The following is a 19,655-nucleotide window of genomic DNA, read 5'->3' on the forward strand; positions in this document are numbered from 1 at the left end:
GGGCTCCTGGGTGGCTCAGTCACTTAAGCATCTGACTTTGGCTCAGGTCATGATCTCATGGTTCATAAGTTCTATTCGCGCCTTGGATGAGCACGAGCCCCACTTCGGGTGAGCTGGAGCCCTGCTTTGGGTGAGTCTCCCTTCTCTGTCTCTCCCTATCTCTCTGTCTGCCCCTCACTGGATTCTCTGTATCCCTAGCTCACTTGCGCCCTCTGTCTCCCAAAAAAATTCCAAATGCTAAGTGCAATGGTGGATACGGGAACATGAAAGGTGCCAAAACACAAAGGGCCAGAGTAGAATGTCTGAGGAGAGCAGAAAGAAATGAAGGATTTCCAGGGTGGAAATCACGGTTACAGTAGTTGAGGAGTTACTGGGGTCTAGTAGGCCACTGCCAGCCTTGGATATACATTGATGTCCCTGAGGGAGCCGACCCTTGGGCCTAGACCCAGCAACCATTAGGGGGATTCTCTAGGGCCCAGACTTGGGACTGTAACGTGTTTCACACTCCTCTTCCCCTTGCAGGACCCCTGCAGCCTTGGCCTCACCCATGCAAACATCACAGTGCTACCCTTGGGCAGAAGGCCACCTTGCTAATGCCCCCACAGGATGAGACACTCAGTAAGGCACCAAACAGTGTACAGTGAGCAAAAATGGTACTATGGGGGGTGGGAGGTGCCTGGCTAGTTCAGTCAGAAGAGCATGTGACACTTGATCTTGAGGTCATGAGTTCAAGCCCCACATTGGGCCTAGAGCTTACAAGAAAGAAAGAAAGAGAGAGAGAGAGAGAGAGAGAAAGAAAGAAAAGAAAGAAAGAAAGAAAGAAAGAAAGAAAGAAAGAAAGAAAGAAAGAAAGAAAGAAAGAAAGAAAAAGAAAGAAAGAAAGGGAAAGGAAAGGAAAGGAAAGGAAAGGAAAGGAAAGGAAAGGAAAGGAAAGGAAAGGAAAGGAAAAAGAAATGATACTATGGGCAGGGTGCAAGAAGAGAAATAAGTCATTGATTGCTCTATCCCAGAAGAAATGGAGTATCAGTCACTTTGCAAAGAAAAATGCTCCGTGGTAGGAGTGGCAGCCAACGAAGCAATCACAGTGTGATGAAGAGTGTTCTCAGTCCCTGCGTGATCAGAAGATTTGGGTATGATCTCTCCTGCTCCTTGGCTGTGTGGTCTTGGGCAAGCCACTTCGCCTCTGGGAACTTCAGTTTCCTCGTCTGCAAAATGGGAAGAGGAATGAAAGTGTTTTGCAGGGTTATTATTAGGATTAAATGATATGGATATATATTTCTATATTTCTACTAAACCACTTTATAAATGAAAAAAGAGACTAATAGACAAAATAGAATGAGAAAATAATGTAAGATGAATAGTTAACAGTCTGCAAAGCAACCAGGCAAACTTTGGGGGTACACTGACATCTGTCCCTATCTTATTTATGGCCCAAGTGGGCAGTTTACTCCCCTCTGGGGAAAGGCTAGAAAATAAGGAAAGGCCCATTCACGAGGCACAACTGAAATTGCTTCCTGAAGGACCATAAAGCTCTCACCACTGCCAAAGCCTCTTTTGTCTCCAACCCCCTTTGTTGACTGTTACACTGCTGGCCACCCCATCTGTGACACAGTCACCTCCCCCCATTGCTTCTAACGTGCTTTCTTCCTTCTGACTGTGACCTTAGAATCAGAAGGTTCTGCCCTTGGCCATCTCCGCTCCTGACTCTGCACTCTCCTGGAGCAATAGTACTCTATGAGGTTGATTTTGCCCTCCAAGGGGGACATTTGACAACACCTGGAGACATTTCAGTTTATTGCAACTGAGGGGATGTGCTACTGGCATCCAGTGGGCAGAGGCCAAGGATGCTAAATTTCCTACAGCCCTCTCACAGCAAAGAATTATATAGACCAAAGTGTCAGCAGTGCTAAGGTTGAAACCCTGGTCTCCCTAGGGAAGTGCAATGCATTATGGTTGCAGCAGCCATTTCTGGATGGTCCCCAAATCTGTGTCTCCAGCCCTGACCTTGTTCTCAACTGCTATTGCTCCCTCTCCAATGTCCTCTCCACAGACACCCCTGACGGTCAAACCAAACCCTTGATCTTTTTCCTATGTTCCTCCTGCTGGGTAGTAGTACTTCCATTCTACCAGTTTCCCAAGCTAGGGATCCCTAAACTCCTACACCCACAGTGGGACATCACTAAGTCTTGATTCTGTCTTGGTCTCTCTATCCACTCTCTCCTTTCCACACCAGCTCCTGCTTCCTAGGTAATGCCAGTATTATCTCCTTTCTGGATAATTCCATTCACCTCCAAACTGACCCTTCTTTTCCCATCCATTCCTCACAGGGCTGCTTGTTATCTTCCCAAAACACAGATTTGAATATTCTCCACCCAGTCCCCAGAGTAAAGCCCAAAGTTCTTAATTTGGCATCCCAAGATTCTTTTTAACCTGCTTTTCAAACCTTATCTCCCATGAGACTCACCTCCCAGTCCCCCCAGTCATACCAAATTATATTTCCTTCCTCAAACACACTATTCCCCCTCCCTTTTAAGCTTTTTTAAAATTTATTTTTGAGAGACACAGAGACAGAGTGCGAGTGGGGGAGGGGCAGAAAGAGAGGGGGAGACACAGAACCTGAAGCCGGCTCCAGGCCCTGAACAGTCAGCACAGAGCCTGACACGGGGCTCGAACCCATGAACTGTGAGATCATGACTAAGTGGAAGTTGGACTCCCAAACGACTGAGCCACCCAGGAGCCCCCACACCATCCCCTTTTATATCTTTGTTCAAGCAGACTTTTCTCATGACGAGTGAATATCCTGCTTCATTCATCACTAAGCGTATTCATATTTAAGACATTGCTTGCATGAAGCCTTCAAGATTTCCCCCTGAAGTTAACTTCTTCCTCCTCTGATCTCCATTACATTTTATCTTTTATAGACTTTACAATATGCTTTGCCATTAGCTGCATACACATTTGACTCCTCCAAGACTTTAACTTCTGTGAAGGCAGGGGCTATGTCTTTATTTTGGCACCCTTGTAGAAAAAAATATATGCCATAAGCAGAGTAGGCACTCACTAAATGTTTGGGGTATTGAATCAAGAGATCCAAAAGAGGGCTTCTTTCTCTCCAGTGCATATAAAAAGATAATTTGTATTAGAAAAGGTCCATGAAGAAATCTCTTTCCTAGATGTTGGACTATTTTATGGATAAATGGATGCTAAATGGCATGAGTCTTCGTATACTAGTCCAGAAAGGATAAACTGGAAATCAACCCCTTCAACAAAAACAAGTTAAAATCATGAAGTGGAGAGGTTTTGAGTTACCACAGCTCATTTATTAGCTGTAATTCTCTTATCCAGAATGTTCTTCATTCATGCAAGACTACCAAGAAGTTTTGATTTCCCTTTCTCCTTTCAAAATTATACTCATCCTTCAAAGTCCAGCTCAAGTTTTCAGAAACTTTCCTGAGTTCTCCAGTCATAATTCAGTTCCTCCTCAGTGCTCCCACAGCATTTGACACCTCATTTAATACTTAGGACTTTATTTATTTATTTATTTATTTATTTAATGTTTTATTTTATTTTTGAGACAGAGAGAGACAGAGTGCGAACAAGGGAGGCGCAGAGAGAGAGGGAGACATAGAATCTGAAATGGGCTTCAGGCTCTGAGCTGTCAGCACAGAACCTGATGTGGGGCTTGAGTCCACGGACCATGAGATCATGACTTGAGCTGAAGTCAGACACTTAACCGACTGAGCCACCCAGGCACCCCTAATACTTAGGACTTTAAAGGGGCGCCTGGGTGGCTCAGTATGTTAAGCGTCTGATTCTTGATTTTGGGCTCATGTCATGATCTCATGGTTCGTGGGATCAAGCCCACATGGGGCTCTGTGCTAAGAGCTTGGAGCCTGCTTGGGATTCTCTCTCTCCCTGTCCCTGCCCCACCCCACACAGGTGTGCATGTGCTCTCTCTCTCAAAATAAATAAACTTTCAAAAATATACAGAATTTTATATATTCTATTATTATCCTATTATCTCTATATTCTTTTATTTTTTTTATATTCTTTTATTATTATGTTTTCTTGTCTTTCAAGGAAGAGGACAGAGGCCACAACTTACTAATTTGTGTCTTTCTCTGTAACCTGTACAGTTCTTGTCCCATAATAGACCATAAATGCTGAATTTAATGGAACCATTTAAGTAGAAGAGCTAGCCCAGCCTTTCCAACCCACACTGAATTCATCTGGACTGGGGCTGACAGCAGATTAAGAGATTCATCCCCTAAATAGATCAATGGCTTCTAGAGTGACTTGGCCTACCTTATCTGTTAGGATGGCCTAGAAGTGGGCCAGACCCTCAGCAGTAGGAAAAGTTAGCCCAGTGATTCTACCTGCCAAACACATCTGTCCCTAGTAATCCCTACTTTTACATCTACTCCTGACATTCCTTCCTTTTAGGAAAATGATTCTCAACACACAGTCCAGATGTGTGGACCCCTGGGGTCTTCAAGGACAAAACTACCTCTATAATAATATGGATACATTATTTGTCCTTTTGACTGTGCTGCCATTTGCACTGATGATACAAAAGCAATTTGCACTGATGATGCAAAAGCAACCATGGGTAATAAAACTGTTGGCAACTTAGCAGGAATAAGGCACCAAATTGTAGTAGTAGTAGTCATTGGATTACTCCCTGCTGTGCACTTGCATTTTCAATTAAGGACATCCCTAATGAAGCAGTACACATTTTTTGAAGTTTATTTTGAGAGAGAGAGAGTGTGTGCACACAAGCAGGGGAAGGGCAGAGAAAGAGGGAGAGAGAGAATCCCAAGCAGGCTCCACACTGTCAGCATGGACCCCAGTGTGGGGCTTGAACCCATACACCACTTGTGTAGTTAAAATGTGAGCTGAAGCAACGTTTTAGAATTAAAAGAATTTTTTTTTTGAGTAGTACAGACAGCTCCCATACAACACTTAGCCCTCTCCCATTTTTCTCCCATTATTAACATCTTGCATTAGTATAGTATATTTGTTACAACTGATGAGCTAATATCGATACGTTATTATTAACGAAGTCCATAGTTTAATTAAGGTTCACATTCTATGGGTTTTGACAAATGTATAATGACACCTATGTGCCATGATACCATTACAGTATCATACAGAGTAGTTTCACTTCTCTAGAAACCACCTGTGCTCTACCTTCATCCCTCCCTCCCTCTCCCCAGTTCCTGGCAACCACTGATCTTTTGCCTTAAAACCAGTCTTGCTTTTTCCAGGGTTATCAGTTTGGGGCATACCGATATAGCCTTTTCAGATTGGTTTCTCTCACTTAGGGATATGGATTTAAGGTTCCCCGGGTCCTTTTGTGGCTTGATAGCTCGTCTCATTGTATCACTGAATATTGCATTGTTTGGATGTGCCAGTTTGTTTCTCCATTCACCTATTGAAGGACATCTTGGTTCCTTCCAAGTTTGGGCAATTATGCATAATGCTGCTTACACTTGTGCGCAGCTTTTGTGTGGACATAATTTTTCAGTTCATTTGGGTAAAGCCAAGGAGTACAATGGCTGGATCGCATGGTAAGAGCATGTTTAGTTTTGTAAGAAACTTCCCCACTGTTTTCCAAAGGGGCTGTGCCATGTTGCATTCCTACCAGCAGTGAAGCAGAGCTCCTGTTGCTCTACATCTTTGCCAGCATTAGTTGGTGGTGGTGCTTTGGATTTCAGCCGTTCTAATAGCTATCTTGTTTTAATTTGCAATTCCCTAATAAAACAAGATGTTGAGTATCTTTGGGTTTTTTTCTTTCTTAAAAAAATTTTTTTCATGCTTATTTATTTTCGGAGAGAGAGAGAGAGAGCAAGCATGCATGGGGGAGAGGCAGAGAGAGAGGGAGGAAAGAAGAGAACCCCAAGCAGGCTCCACACTGTCAGCACAGAGCCCGATGCAGGGCTCAATCTCACGAATTGGGAGATCATGACTTTTTTTTTTTTTTCAAATATTTTTTTAATGTTTTGTTTATTTCTGAGAGAGAGAGAGAGGGAGGGAGAGACAGCGTGAGCAGGGGAGGGTCAGAGAGAGAGGGAGACACAGAATCCGAAGTCAAGCTCCAGGCTCTGAGCTGTCAGCACAGACCCCGACGCGGGGCTCGAACCCATGAACCGTGAGATCATGACCAAAGCTGCAGTCGGACGCTTAACCGACTGAGCCACCCAGGCGCCCCCGGGAGATCATGACCTGAGCTGAGATCAAGAGTGGGACGCTTAACCAGATCAAGAGTGGGACACTTAACTGACTGAGCCACCCAGGCGCCCCTTTTCTTTCTTTTTTTTAATGGAATCTTTTTTTAAAAATGTTTTATTTATTCCTGAGAGACAGAGAGAGACAGCGTGAGCAGGGGAGGGTCAGAGAGAGAGAGAAACAAGGAATCTGAAACAGGCTCCAGGCTCTGAGCTAGCTGTCAGCACAGAGCCTAACGCGGGGCTTAAACGCACGAACCGTGAGATCATGACCTGAGCCAAAGTCAGATGCTTAGCTTAACTGACTGAGCCACCCCGGCGCCCCACTTTCTTTCTTTCTTTCTTTTTTTTTTTTTTAAAGGAAACATTTTACTTGAGGATGTTGGACAGACTATGGGTATTCAAACTGGCATATCTGGCAGATACTTTTTAAAAAATGAAAAGAGTGTGACTGTTCCTTGAAAGAAACAATAGACAGAATTTATTGCCAATGATAAAATTTGAGCTTTCAAGTGAAAATTAAAATTTTAGAAAACTTGTATCTGCCACTGTGAGCTTGGCAGCTTCCCAACATTTAAGAGACTCTGCATTTGGAAGAGCAGCATAACCCAGTGAACCAGTGTTCTCCAAATGACTAAATGCATGATTTTGTAAAAGGACCACTCAAAGTATTAGATATACTAGCAATTTTATGTAACAAAGCATAAAAGTTTATTGATCTGATTTCAGATTCCACATCCAACTAACCTTTAAAAAAAACTACCAGTTTTAAGTGTAGGGGTGGTATCAAAGGTGGAGACCCACAAGTATCTAAAAAGGTCATTAAAATGATTTTCCTTTTCCAAGTAAGTTATCTACGAGGCCAGATTTCCTTCATACACTTCATTCAACACCAGATCAAATGCAGATATGAGAATCTAGCTGTTTCCAATTAAGGCAGACATTTAAGAGATTTGCATGTAAAGCAATACAGTACTACTAGTGAAATTTTTTTGTGGAAAATATACTTTTTGCATAAAAATTTGATTTCTATAGGGGTACCTGGGTGGTTCAGTCGGTTAAGCATCTGATTTCGGCTCAGGTCATGATATCACAGTTTGTGAGTTCCAGCCCCCACATGGGTCTCTCTGTGGTCCTTAGGATGCCTGATTTACATCTTTCTCCCTCTCTCTCATACATAAATAAACATTTTTAAAATGTTACTTATGTAAACATATAATGGGTTTATTAATGTTTTTTAAGTGAATCAATACGTATTTTAAACATTTCACAGTGTACATTTCCAACATGGTAAATGTGGAAAAATAAAACCCACATAAATAATAGCTCTTTAGGGTTCTCGATCACGTGCAGCCGGGTGAAAGTGTCCTGAGACCAAAACCATGTGAGAACCGCTATTCTAGGATGCCTACCAGTGATGCAGTTGGTCAATCCCAGCGCAGAAAATAGGTATTACAGTGCTGGTCAAGCCTCACCTCTCTAGGAACCCTCCCTGACCGATCGATCACACTCTGTCTACGCACTGCCCCTAGTCTACGTCCCCTCTGCAGTTGATTTCAAACCTCTGGTCCCTTTAATCCCTACTGGAAGAGAGAATAAAGTAACTCGCACCCTCTCCCCATGCCGGGACAGCCCTTTCCAGGTGTGTCCTCAACTCAGAGGTAACATCTCTGGGGAGCAGTCTGACATTTGCACCCGCATCGCTCATGTCTGAGAGCACCGCAGGGACACCACGACCTCGAGACACAGAATGGGCGAGGGAGGAGCCCAGGGAAGTTGCCAGAACTCCGAGACATCTTAAGGTTGAAAGCATCGAGGGGCTTCGGAACGCTTCGGGGGCGAGACAGGCCTGGCGGCTTAAGCGAGGCGGGTCTGGGGCATCCTCGCTCTTCCTCAGTCAGCGGATAGGGCGAGGCCCGCCGAGGGCCCGAGTCGCCGGCACCAGGGGTCCTCGCCCCTCCCTTTGCCGCCAAGCAGGGAGCCGGCGCAGCCGGCCAAAGCGCTCCACGACAGTCCCGGCGCTTTGCGGCCGGCCGCGCGCGTGCTGATGTGTCGGGGAGGCGGGCCCCGGGGAAGTGATCTGTCGGGACGCTCCCTGCTCCCGCGCGGAGGCTGTGGCCGTCTTATTTCCTTGCAGCCATGGCGGTGACTGCCGGCTCCGCGCGGGCCCCGTCGGACTCACGTAGGCTCAGAGGCCTCCCCTGCGGCGCAGAGAGAGGGGCGCTGGTGTCAGAGGGGCGGGGGCGGTGGCACTGTCCTGTGGGACCCCGGAAAGGGGACCTCTGTTAGGAAGGGGCGATTGTACTCCGAGGATTCGGGTTGATAATGACACTCGGGACGCGAGAGGTTCGGGGGCATTGGAGGATCCAGAAGGAGGGGCTGCACTGCAAGGGTGTTCCGAGTACTTAGGAATCTTTGGGTGAACCTGGTGGGCAGAAACCCTAGGGCTGTTAGGGCTATGATTTCTATGATTTGGGGAGGAGCTGATCCTAAAACACTTCCATCCCCACACCTGCACACACACTTTCTCTGTTGTCTGCAGATAAAGTACAGAAAGACAAGGCTGCACAGACTTCAGGGCCCAGGCAGGGCAGCAGAATGGGGAAACTCTTGGGTTTTGAGTGGACAGATGTTTCCAGCTGGGGGAGGCTGGTGACCCTGCTGAATCGACCAACAGATCCTGCCAGCCTGGCTGTCTTCCGTTTTCTCTTTGGTAAGTCGGGTTTCTGGGAGGGGCCCGTGTGGTGCTGGGTGAGAGAATAACAATCCTCTTTTGTGTTGTTTCTTCCATGCTTACTTAGTTATTTGCCTCCCTTTTCCTCAGAGCTGACGATACTGATATCCAGGAAGAGAACTTTGTGGAGTTTAGGATCAAATCCAGCTTTGTCTCCTCTGATTAGGGTTTGGAGGCCAGAAATGCTTTGATATGAGGTCGTAGGAAATATAGAGGCAGAGGAACAGAGACCCATTTTGCTAGTGGCATGAAGTTACCCAGTAACTATACTAAGGACTAGACCTCAGAGAAATGGCTAGGTGACAGGGTGGACATTTGGCTGTGACTCCCGAATCCGGAGTTTCCTAACACAGGCCACAACACGAGTGCTTGGAATGGGTTACAGATGTGCTGAGATATCCATCCCCTTAGCCCAGCGATTCTCAACTGGTGGCAGTTTTGCTGTCCAGGGGACCTTTGGCAATGTCTGTAGATATTTTTATTGGTCACAACTTGGGAGAAGAGGAAGTAGTTGGCTACTGGTACTAAGTGTGTACTTAGGAGGATGGCGCTCCTCCCATCAAATAATTAACCAGCCTAAAATGTGATTGTCCCGAGGTTGAGAAACCCTGTCTAAACTGGAACTGGCCTCCTGACCCAAGTAGCCACTTCTGTTTGCTTAGTGTGTAAGCCAAGTACTGTGTCCTGGGTGTGCTAGGAAGTGGAAAAGGTTGAGAAGCAGCACCTTAGGACACTTTCTGTGCCTCGTAGGACAGACTTTAAATGATCAAAACCTGAACAGCGTTTATAGCGTTTTGTACGTTTACTTAGTTCTCTTTGTAAGCCTGTGAAAGATGAGCCCCTTTCTCAAATAGGGGATGAGGCATCAGCTGTGAGGGACAGCGGCCACCTGAGAGCACATAACCAGCATCATGCCTAGCACGGAGTCAGCGCTCAGTAATTATTGTTGAATGAATGAATAAGTGGCAGAGCCAGGTTAGGCACAAAGTCTGACCCCAGAGCTGGGTGCATTCCGCTGTATTCCAGTATATTGCACCGCCTCCTTTGCTGAGGCCTAACCGCTCCTCCTCGACTACCTTCTCAGGGCTGATGATGGTGTTGGACATTCCCCAGGAGCGGGGGCTCAGCTCCCTGGACCGAAGATATCTGGATGGGCTGGACGTGTGCCGCTTCCCCTTGCTGGATGGCCTGCAGCCACTACCACTTGACTGGATGTATCTTGTCTATACCGTCATGTTTCTGGGTGAGGGAAAGTGTGCGAGAGATGGGAGTGTTACGTGACCTACCTAAAACAAAGAAATACAAAGGATGCTGGTGAATGACCCAAGTCTTGGATTCATTATTTCACTTCTGCTGCGATTCATGATTTCATCTTGCTGACCTGTGTGTCATCTGAGCTGTGACCCCATAAGTCTTTTTTAAAATATTAAAGGAACATCTAATTCTCATTTAGTTTTACCCAATGATAAAATGTCTTATGACTTCTTGATCCCGCCCACAGCCTGTCCTAGGGAAGCTGGGCCTGTGGTGACCCTTTGACCTCTTAATCCTCTCCTCCACAAACCCCAGGGGCGCTGGGCATGATGCTGGGCCTGTGCTACCGGCTAAGCTGCGTGTTGTTCCTGCTGCCATACTGGTATGTGTTTCTCCTGGACAAGACGTCGTGGAATAACCACTCCTATCTGTATGGTTTGTTGGCCTTTCAGCTGACATTCACGGATGCAAACCACTACTGGTATGAGTCTAGGGGCAAGGGGAAAGGGTTGGCTGGGTCAGGATGGTTACCAGTGATGGGGGCCCAGTGAGGTCCTAGAATTTGCCCCAGCAAGCATATTTTCAACCATGCTTTTTGCATGGTTGGTTACAGGGTCACACTTTGATTCGGATGAATTCGGGAGGGGGAAGGATCGGTGAGTTGGGGCACTTGGGATGACAAAAAGCAAAAGGGCTCCGTTCCCAACCCTTCACTCTTTCCATATCTCCCCAGGTGCCTTGATCTATCCATTTCCTGTAATCCTCTTAGAAGAAGAGAAGACTAAAGCCAGACATAGATGTTTTCAGACACCTCGAGGGTGGTCATGTGGAAGAGGGAGCAGACTTTCTCTATGTGAGCCCAGGGGGTCGGAGTTAGAGCCTAGAGTAGCAGTTGCTGTGAGACAGAGTCATATCAGAAGGAGAGGGCCCACCAGGCTGCTCAGCAGTGCTGTCCTCGGAGGAGGCAGCCCTCCCCACCTCTGGCTTAGGTGACCCATCTTCCAGGGGAGGCGGCGAAGGGATTTGGAGACAGGGTGGCCGGGTGGATGACCTCAAGGGATCCTCCCCATTAAGCGAAAGCAAATATGAAGCATCAGGAGGATGGGTATAGGGGGAAAGAATTTCAAGTATTGAATTTGTTAGTGATTTATCAGCCATTAATTTTTCTTTGTTAATATACGGACACCCACTTGGTAAACCTTTAAATCCATTCAAAATAGCCAGCTCCGATCATATAAAATTAAGAAGCAGTTAAAAAAAAATTAAGAGGCAGTTTTCACAGAATACTCTTGAAAAGTTTCATTTTTATAATTTTTACACAACTCGAAAAAATTCCTATCCCTTCCTGAGGGATTTTTCCTCGTTACAATGCCATGAGGTCCATAGTGCTGTTCTATTTATAGATGAGGAAACTAAAGCAGAGGGAAGTAAAGGATTGGTCTGAGGTCACCCACCAGGCTAAGAGGCACAAGTGAGAATCCAGGTCTCGTTAACTACAGACTGCAGTGCAAGAGTAAACCACAAGAGTAGACCGCCAGAGTAAACTGCCCCTTTCCCATCTTCGCTGCTCATTCATTGTCTCGAAAACCCGCTTTGCCTCTGCCTCCCTAGAATACATCTAGTCTTAGTATCTTGGGTACCGCACCCAAGGCAGGCTGTTAGCAGGTACCCTCCAGCCCTAGACCCTGGCATCTAGGTCTACGAAATGTCAGTTTCTCTTGGATTTTGGAATTTTTTTTTTCTTAAATGCAGTATATATTTACATATACCTTTAGCTCTTCAAACACTCTTCTCAAATTGGTACTTTTTCAAATTGAGTCATGTTCTAGCACTGTGGTCCTTTCCCTGATTTGTTCCAACAGGACAAACTAATTTACTAACTGACTAATGGTAAACACTGACCTCTTTGTTGTTATAACTCACTAGTAACATTTCTGTTATGACTTACTCACTGTTAAATTCGCTCATATAATTCTAAAGAGCCTCAGAATAGCCTGGAGGACCCTAGAGGATATGCGGAGGCATCCTGGGCTAGATAGGTTATCACATTTAGAAAGAAAGGTGGAAATGTGCTGGACTAAGAAGCTCTCCTTACTCCTTGCTTCCTTGGGGTAGGTCTGTGGACGGCCTGCTGAATGCCCGTAAGCGGAATGCCCATGTGCCCCTTTGGAACTATGCTGTGCTGCGGGGCCAGGTACGGGACTGGAGGACAGAGGGAGGTGCTCTTTGATAGTCACGGTCAGCGTGGCCAGCCTGCTGCCAGACCGCACTGTACTCTGCCTCCCTCCGTCTGCCCTTGTTTCCTTTTGCTGGAAAGCTAGCCTGCCTCTCCTGTTGTTTTAGTCCCCTTGTCTATGGGTTCTCTCCCCTTGTCATGGAAAGAATAGAGCTTCATCCCTGCTAGATTAACATCCTCACGAGAGAGATATGCTTCGTGACTTTCTTTGGTACCTAATACTGTGCCTGGCATTGGTGGAATGTCAGTAAATACTTGCTGGATGAGTGAATATTGCAGATGAATGAATGGATCTAATCTTCCTTAGGCCCCTGAATTCAGATCAGAACTTGTGTTACTGCCAGTCGTCTGTAGAAAACAAGGTTCTTTTTTTTGTTTGAATGTTTGTTTTGCATTTTGTGTTTGCAGATCTTCATTGTGTACTTCATTGCGGGTGTGAAAAAGCTGGACGCAGACTGGGTTGAAGGCTATTCCATGGAGTACCTGTCCCGGCACTGGCTCTTCAGTCCCTTCAAGTGAGTGGCAGTCAGGCCAGAGTTTTCTTTGAGGCACAGGTACACAGCGGGTGACTCCCCTCCCCCAGGTCTACAGTAATGCTTTGCCTGAATTTGCCACATGCTCTCCTCTGGCCACTCATCTTCCCATTGAGCTGAAGGCAGAGTCAGTGATACCACAAGATCTAGGCCTACTGACCCCTGGGAGACCTATGATATGGGCAGGAACAAAGGGAAAAAAACTAAACGAAGAGGAAAGTCAGAATGAAGTGACTTGGTGACTGAGTCCACGCTCCTGGCAGCTGCCATGCGTGGGGCCTTGTGCTGCCGCCGGGACTCCTCAGCCAGTGTCTGTAGATGGACAGTCAGCGTCCCTGTGCTGACAAAGTCACTGTTGCCAACTCCTTAGAAAACACAGGTTTGCCTCTCTTGATTTCTCCTTTCCTCCTGTTTTTTCTTGCCTTGTGTTTTGCTTTGTTTTCTCTCTTCTCTGTTCTTTCTCGGTTCCAAAAGTTTGATTTTATTATATTAGGCATTAACCTTTTACTTATACTTTTTATTTCTTGAGTTTATTTATTTATTTTGAGAGAGAGAGTGAGCGCACACACAGGAGGGGCGGAAAGAGACGAAGGGAGAGAAAAATCCCAGACAGGCTGTGCACTTTCAATGTGGAACGCAGTGCAGGGCTTGAACTCACAAACTGTGGGATCATGACCTGAGCTGAAATCAAAAGTTGGATGATTTAATCCACTGAGCCACCCAGGTGCCCTAGTCAGGCATTCACCTTTTAAAATTTCTTTTCTTTCCCTCCCTCCTCCCTCCCTTCCTTTTTAAATGTTTATTTTCTGACTGAGAGAATGAGCTAGGGAGGAGGGGCAGAGAGAAGGAGACAGAGAATCAGAAGCAGGCTCTGCACTAGAGCTCTATGTAGGGCTGGAACCATGAACCACAAGACCATGACCTGAGCCAAAGTCAGACTATTTTTTTTTAATTTAAAAAAATTTTTAATGTTTATTTTTGATAGAGACAGAACATGAGCAGGGGAGGGGCAGAGAGAGAGAGAGGGAGACACAGAATCTGAAGCAGGCTCCAGGCTCTGAGTTGTCAGGACAGCTCAATGTGGGGCTTGAACCCACGACCTGGGATCATGACCTGAGCCGAAGTCAGACACTTAACCAACTGAGCCACCCAGGCGCCCCAGCAAAGTTGGGCTCTTAACCAAGTGAGACAGGCGCCCTAGTGTCTTCTCATTTATAAACTCCGTGAAGAGTCTACTCCCAGGGCTCCTGGGTGGCGCGGTCAGTTAAGCATCAGACTTGGGCTCATATCATGATCTTACAGTTCATAGGTTCAAGCCCCGTGTCAAGCTCTGTGCTGACAGCTCAGAGCCTGGAGCCTGCTTTGGATTCTGTGTCTCCCTCTCTCTGCCCCTACCCTACTCATTCTCTCTTTATCTCTTTCTCCCTCCCTCCTTCCCTCCCTCCCTCCCTCTTTCTCTCTCAAAAATAAACATTAAAAAGAAAGAACTTACTCCCCAAAATACACTCACTTCTCAATCAAATTTGCTTTGTGAAATCTGCCCTTATTACGTGGGGCGTGTTGAAAAAAATCGAACACCTAAAGGTGTGGAAATGGAAAGGGTTGGAAAGTCTACCATAGGGTGTTTGTGCAGAGTTCTCCCCGCCTGCTACGGTACATCCTTTGGCAAGGACAGGGTGGCGGAGGTGCATTTGCTGTGATTGTGTTGTGAATGCTGGGTTCTCTGATAGGCTGGTGCCTGACCTTTGTCCCTGGTGTCTACAGGCTAGTACTGTCCGAGGAGATGACTAGCCTGCTAGTGGTGCACTGGTGTGGACTGCTCCTCGACCTCTCAGCTGGCTTCCTGCTCTTCTTTGATGCCTCAAGGTCCATTGGCCTCCTTTTTGTGTCCTACTTCCACTGCATGAATTCCCAGCTTTTCAGCATCGGTCAGTACCTGTGGCCTGGTAGGAGATGGGAAGCCACCGGTTTGCGGGAAGGGACTAGCTGGACACGTTGTTCGGGAGTGGGAGGTGGTGATGGGAAGTGGAGTTAAACTGAGCCAGATGTAGTCCCTGGAAAATGGCGGTAAGCAGGAGGAGAGGACTGGGGCCTCTGGGCTCAGCTAGTGTGTTGTGTAGGAAGGAATCTCAGGGAAGTAAGAATCCTCTAGTTAAGAACTTCTTTCATCACAAGTGGAATTCCTGGAAGAGGCTTCCTAAAGGACGGTGGTGAGGGGATCGCCCACGATCCCTGCAAGCAAACTCCTGAAAAGCTTATTTTCTCCCTGCATTCCTAGGTATGTTCCCGTACGTCATGCTCGCCAGCAGCCCTCTCTTCTGCTCCCCTGAGTGGCCCCGGAAGCTAGTGTCTCACTTCCCCGAAAGGCTGCAAGAACTGCTGCCCCTCAAGGCCGCCCCGCAGCCCAGTGTGTCCTGTGTGTATAAGAGGAACCGAGCCAAAAGTGGCCAGAAGCCAGGGCTGCGCCATCAGCTGGGTGCCGCCTTCACCCTGCTCTACCTCCTGGAGCAGCTCTTCCTGCCCTATTCTCATTTCCTCACCCAGGTAGGTGTGGGCTGGGGCTTGGGTTGGGAAGTGGCGGGGGTCACAGCGTTAGGGAAGTGTGGAGCTGGGTGGGGTCAGAATGGGGTTAGGATGAGTCCTGTTGGACTGATCGCCTCCGCCCTGCTTTTTCAGGGCTATAACAACTGGACGAATGGGCTGTATGGCTACTCCTGGGACATGATGGTCCACTCACGCTCCCACCAGCACGTGAAGATCACCTACCGTGATGGCCGCACTGGCGAGCTGGGCTACCTTAACCCTGGGGTGAGGTGTCTGATGCGAACAACTTACTGCTCTGCAGAGCTCCCTTGAGCATGGGGTCTGATTTGGTCCTAAATGTAAATATAAAATAAACTCGAGTCCACTCTGCCCACTCTGTCCCCAGGAGCCAGAATGACCCTTCTTTAGTGTAAGTTCAAATAGGGCAGTGTCATTCATGTCCTTTGAATTGAAATGAGATGTAGGAAAGGTAAGTGTAACAAGCCCAGCATTAAAAAATTCTTTCCCAGAGACACGTTCAGGATTTTTTTTTTCCTGGTCAAAACAGGCACCAGACAGGGCTCTCTTAGTGACCTTGGCAGTGCATGACCTATCTGGGAGGCTGATAATGATGAGGTGGGACTAACGTGGGGATTTGGGGCAGGTATTCACACAGAGCCGGCGATGGAAGGATCACGCAGACATGCTGAAGCAATACGCTACTTGCCTGAGCCGACTGCTTCCCAAGTACAATGTCACTGAGCCCCAGATCTACTTTGATATTTGGGTCTCCATCAATGACCGCTTCCAGCAGAGGTGGGCAAGGGGAACAGAGAAGGGGGAAAAATGAAGTCCCACTCCTCTTGCCAAGATGAATAGTCCATGCTCCCCAGTGGTGTCTTGCTTGAAAGGCTATCTGTCCTCTGGTGCATGTCCCTGTTGACCTGGTTGTGGGCATAGCTGATTGCTTCCAGCAGGGGGCACCATCAACCAGAAGAAAAGGTAACTGACCTGGATTTTTTTTGCTTTGTTTTGTTTTCTTTTTTTTTTAGAGGCTGGTAACACAATTCTCCTCAGGTGGCCACTAACCCCCATTCTTCCCAGTGCTCCAGAATCTCTTTCTGCTTCTCTCTCTGCCCTAGACTGGCAATAATATGCAGACATAAGCCATTTCTTCTAATTGGAAAACTCGTTCCCTCTATCTGGAAACAGTGATGAAGGAACAGAATCAGACATTCTGGTGGATGGGTGCTGTGGTCTCTTTAGAACATGGTTTTCTTCCCTAAGGATTTTTGACCCTCGTGTGGACATCGTGCAGGCCGCCTGGTCCCCCTTCCAGCGTACACCTTGGCTGCAGCCACTGCTAATGGACCTGTCTCCCTGGAGGACCAAGTTACAGGAAATCAAGAGCAGCCTGGACAACCACACTGAGGTGGTTTTCATTGCAGATTTCCCTGGTATGGAGGAAAGCAAAGAACCCCTGCTGGTTTTCCTGTGGCTTCGTTGGCCGGGGACACTGCATGTGATGGAGAGGGGAGGGACATTGCTGACGGGCGGAATGCTCTTGAGACCTGAAGGATGGTAGTGGTAAAGGGAATGATTTCACCTTCCACGGGGTGAGCTGGGGAACTTTGTTGCCCCTGGCAGGGCTGCACCTGGAGAATTTTGTGAGTGAAGACCTGGGCAACACTAGCATTCAGCTGCTGCAGGGGGAGGTGATTGTGGAGCTGGTGGCAGAACAAAAGAATCAGACTCTGCAGGAGGGAGAAAAAATGCAGGTATTTTGCTGGAATTAACAATGGCAGAGAAGTTTAGATGAGCGGAATTAATATACTATAGATGCCAAAGTGGGGGCTCAAAAAGCAGGGGCCCCCAGGGCTGTGAAGAGTTCATCCAAGATCCTAGAAGTCAGTTCCTTTGGACTCCAAAACACAATGAGAAGACGGGGGGGGGGGGGGGGGCTGGATTGGGGTGGGGAGTGGAGGATGCCCATAGGCCGCCTGGGAAAGGTTAGAGAGTGAAATATGTCCATGTCCCTTGTCAGTTGCCTGCTGGTGAGTACCATAAGGTGTATACGACGTCACCCAGTCCTTCCTGCTACATGTACATCTATGTCAACACTACAGAGCTTGCACTGGAACAAGACCTGGCATATCTGCAAGAACTAAAGGAGAAGGTAGAGAATGGAACTGGTGAGTATATGAAGAGTTGGGCTAAGAAAGCACCTGGTTACAAGTCAAAGTTATGAATGAGGCTCTAGCCATTAAAGAGTGAACTTGAAGTTTCTGGCTGGTGAAAGGAGAATTCTGAAAGAATGATCTCAGTGATTCCTCTTCTTGCCATCTTCTGGGCAGAAATGGGGCCTCTACCTCCAGAACTGCAACCTCTGCTGGAAGGGGAAGTGAAAGGGGGCCCTGAGCCAACACCTCTGGTTCAGACTTTTCTTAGACGCCAGCGAAGGCTCCAAGAGCTTGAACGCCGGAGAAATACCCCTTTCCATGAGCGGCTCTTCCGCTTCTTGCTACGGAAGCTCTATATCTTTCGCCGCAGGTGAGTTATACTGACAACATGGTCATTGCCATCAGATGTTTACAAGTTGGGTAACTTTTCTCTGGTGAAGGTAACGGGAGGGACTATCCCGAGAAAGGACAATCTAGTAGTAAATCTTTTTCCCTCTCCATTCTTCTCTCCCTGATGTAATGGAAGCCTAAATGATCTGTGTCTGATGGCCTGCTGTCTTGTCTTGCCTCAGCTCACCACCAGCCTCCCTGTGGGTTATTCCAGCCTCACTCTGGAATCCTTTACTGGACCATATAAGGAGTAGTGTGCGCTTCTAGCTGGGATGGGTGGGTCACTGGGGGGAGAGAAGGTGGGACCAGGTGGCCACAAGGGGTTCAGCAGGAATTCCTATGTAGAAACAGGAGTTTGGACTGGGTGGTCTTTTCCCTCTTTTTCAGCTTCCTGATGACTTGTATCTCACTTCGAAATCTGGTATTAGGCCGCCCTTCCCTGGAACAGCTGGCCCAAGAGGTGACTTATGCAAACTTGCGACCCTTTGAGCCAGTTGGAGAGTCAAGTCATTCAAACACAGATTCTTCAAATTCTAATCCTCCTGAGCCAAATTCTGACCCTGTGCACTCAGAGTTCTGAGGGGGGGCAGATGGTGGGTACAGATGTGGGAACAGCCAGTCATAGGACCACCAACCTATGCACTGGAAATGTGAAGAAACTGATATTTTATATATTTTTCTTCATAGTTCTTTTAAATTTGGAGAGGATATCTTAGAGGAGCCAAGAAAGTAAAGCAAGGATAAGACTTATCAATTCCAGGTTGAGGGGCTAGGAGGGGTTTAAAAGCATTCTAGGATCAAGGGCTAAGAGTCAAGTTTATAGGGACCAGGTCCTTGGGGGAAAGAGATTTATGTGCCATGATAACAATAATGCTGAACTATTCTCAAGTGCTTGTTATATGCTAGGTACTGTGTGAAACATGGTGCCTTCATTATTGCATTTAGCTCTTAGTGACCATTAGCTCCCTATTTTACAGCTGGAGAAAGTAAGGCTCAGAGATAATATAATTTCAAAGACAACCCTCAAAAGAGACACTGATGGTTTGAATCTCCTCTGCTCAACTTCAGGTCCTATACCCTGACTCTTGTAATTCGCAGAATCACAGACAATAATTATGAAATAGTGTTAGCTTAAAACTTGTCTTGTTAATTACAGGTAAGATTAGTATGGTGATCAGGTTCTAAATGCAGAGTAATTTTCTCTTCCCTACTGTTGTGGTTCCTTCATTGTTCCTATTATAGCCAGTTAAGTTTTTCAGTACCAGCTATGAGAATAGGTAGGACCAAGTTAAATAAGGAAATTTAGATGATTGGCACGAGCTCTCTCATAATAGGTTTACTATTTAGCATTATTCTAGCCTTTTGTGAGCAGAAAGCGACGTAAAGAGAATTAGCCAAACTGTGAGATTAGGGCATGTTTGCGGTTATTTTGTAGGCTTCAAAGTACAGGCTAAGTCAGGTGGCACCTCAATTCCTTGAAAACTCAAAAGCTTGGCATTGGGCTTAGAAATAAGAATGCATAGAGAAAAAGGAAAATAAAAATGCCCCTGCTCTGGGTGCTCATGGTTTCACAGCAAA

At 46.8% G+C, this 19,655-nt stretch overlaps 1 protein-coding gene across 2 annotated transcripts; it reads left to right on the top strand.

The window, feature by feature from the left end:
• The first annotated feature begins 8,294 nt into the window (after window positions 1-8,294).
• Window positions 8,295-19,655, top strand: GGCX (gamma-glutamyl carboxylase). Of its 2 annotated transcripts, XM_039217627.1 has the most exons (15): window positions 8,295-8,409; window positions 8,770-8,940; window positions 10,046-10,204; window positions 10,531-10,696; window positions 12,331-12,409; window positions 12,860-12,966; window positions 14,749-14,912; window positions 15,263-15,528; window positions 15,661-15,792; window positions 16,172-16,323; window positions 16,795-16,964; window positions 17,155-17,285; window positions 17,552-17,699; window positions 17,862-18,057; window positions 18,465-19,655. In XM_039217627.1, the coding sequence occupies exons 1-15, from the start codon at window positions 8,367-8,369 to the stop codon at window positions 18,655-18,657; spliced, it is 2,277 nt and encodes a 758-aa protein (XP_039073558.1). In that variant the 5' UTR covers window positions 8,295-8,366; the 3' UTR covers window positions 18,658-19,655. The 2 variants fall into 2 exon arrangements, with proteins under 2 accessions (XP_039073558.1, XP_039073559.1); XM_039217628.1 differs by lacking the exon at window positions 8,295-8,409 and having other exon boundaries at window positions 8,852-8,940; window positions 10,075-10,204.

This window comes from Hyaena hyaena, unplaced genomic scaffold (genome assembly GCF_003009895.1).
Source record: "Hyaena hyaena isolate Hyena2069 unplaced genomic scaffold, ASM300989v1 scaffold_699, whole genome shotgun sequence".
NCBI classification, from domain to species: Eukaryota; Metazoa; Chordata; class Mammalia; order Carnivora; family Hyaenidae; genus Hyaena; species Hyaena hyaena.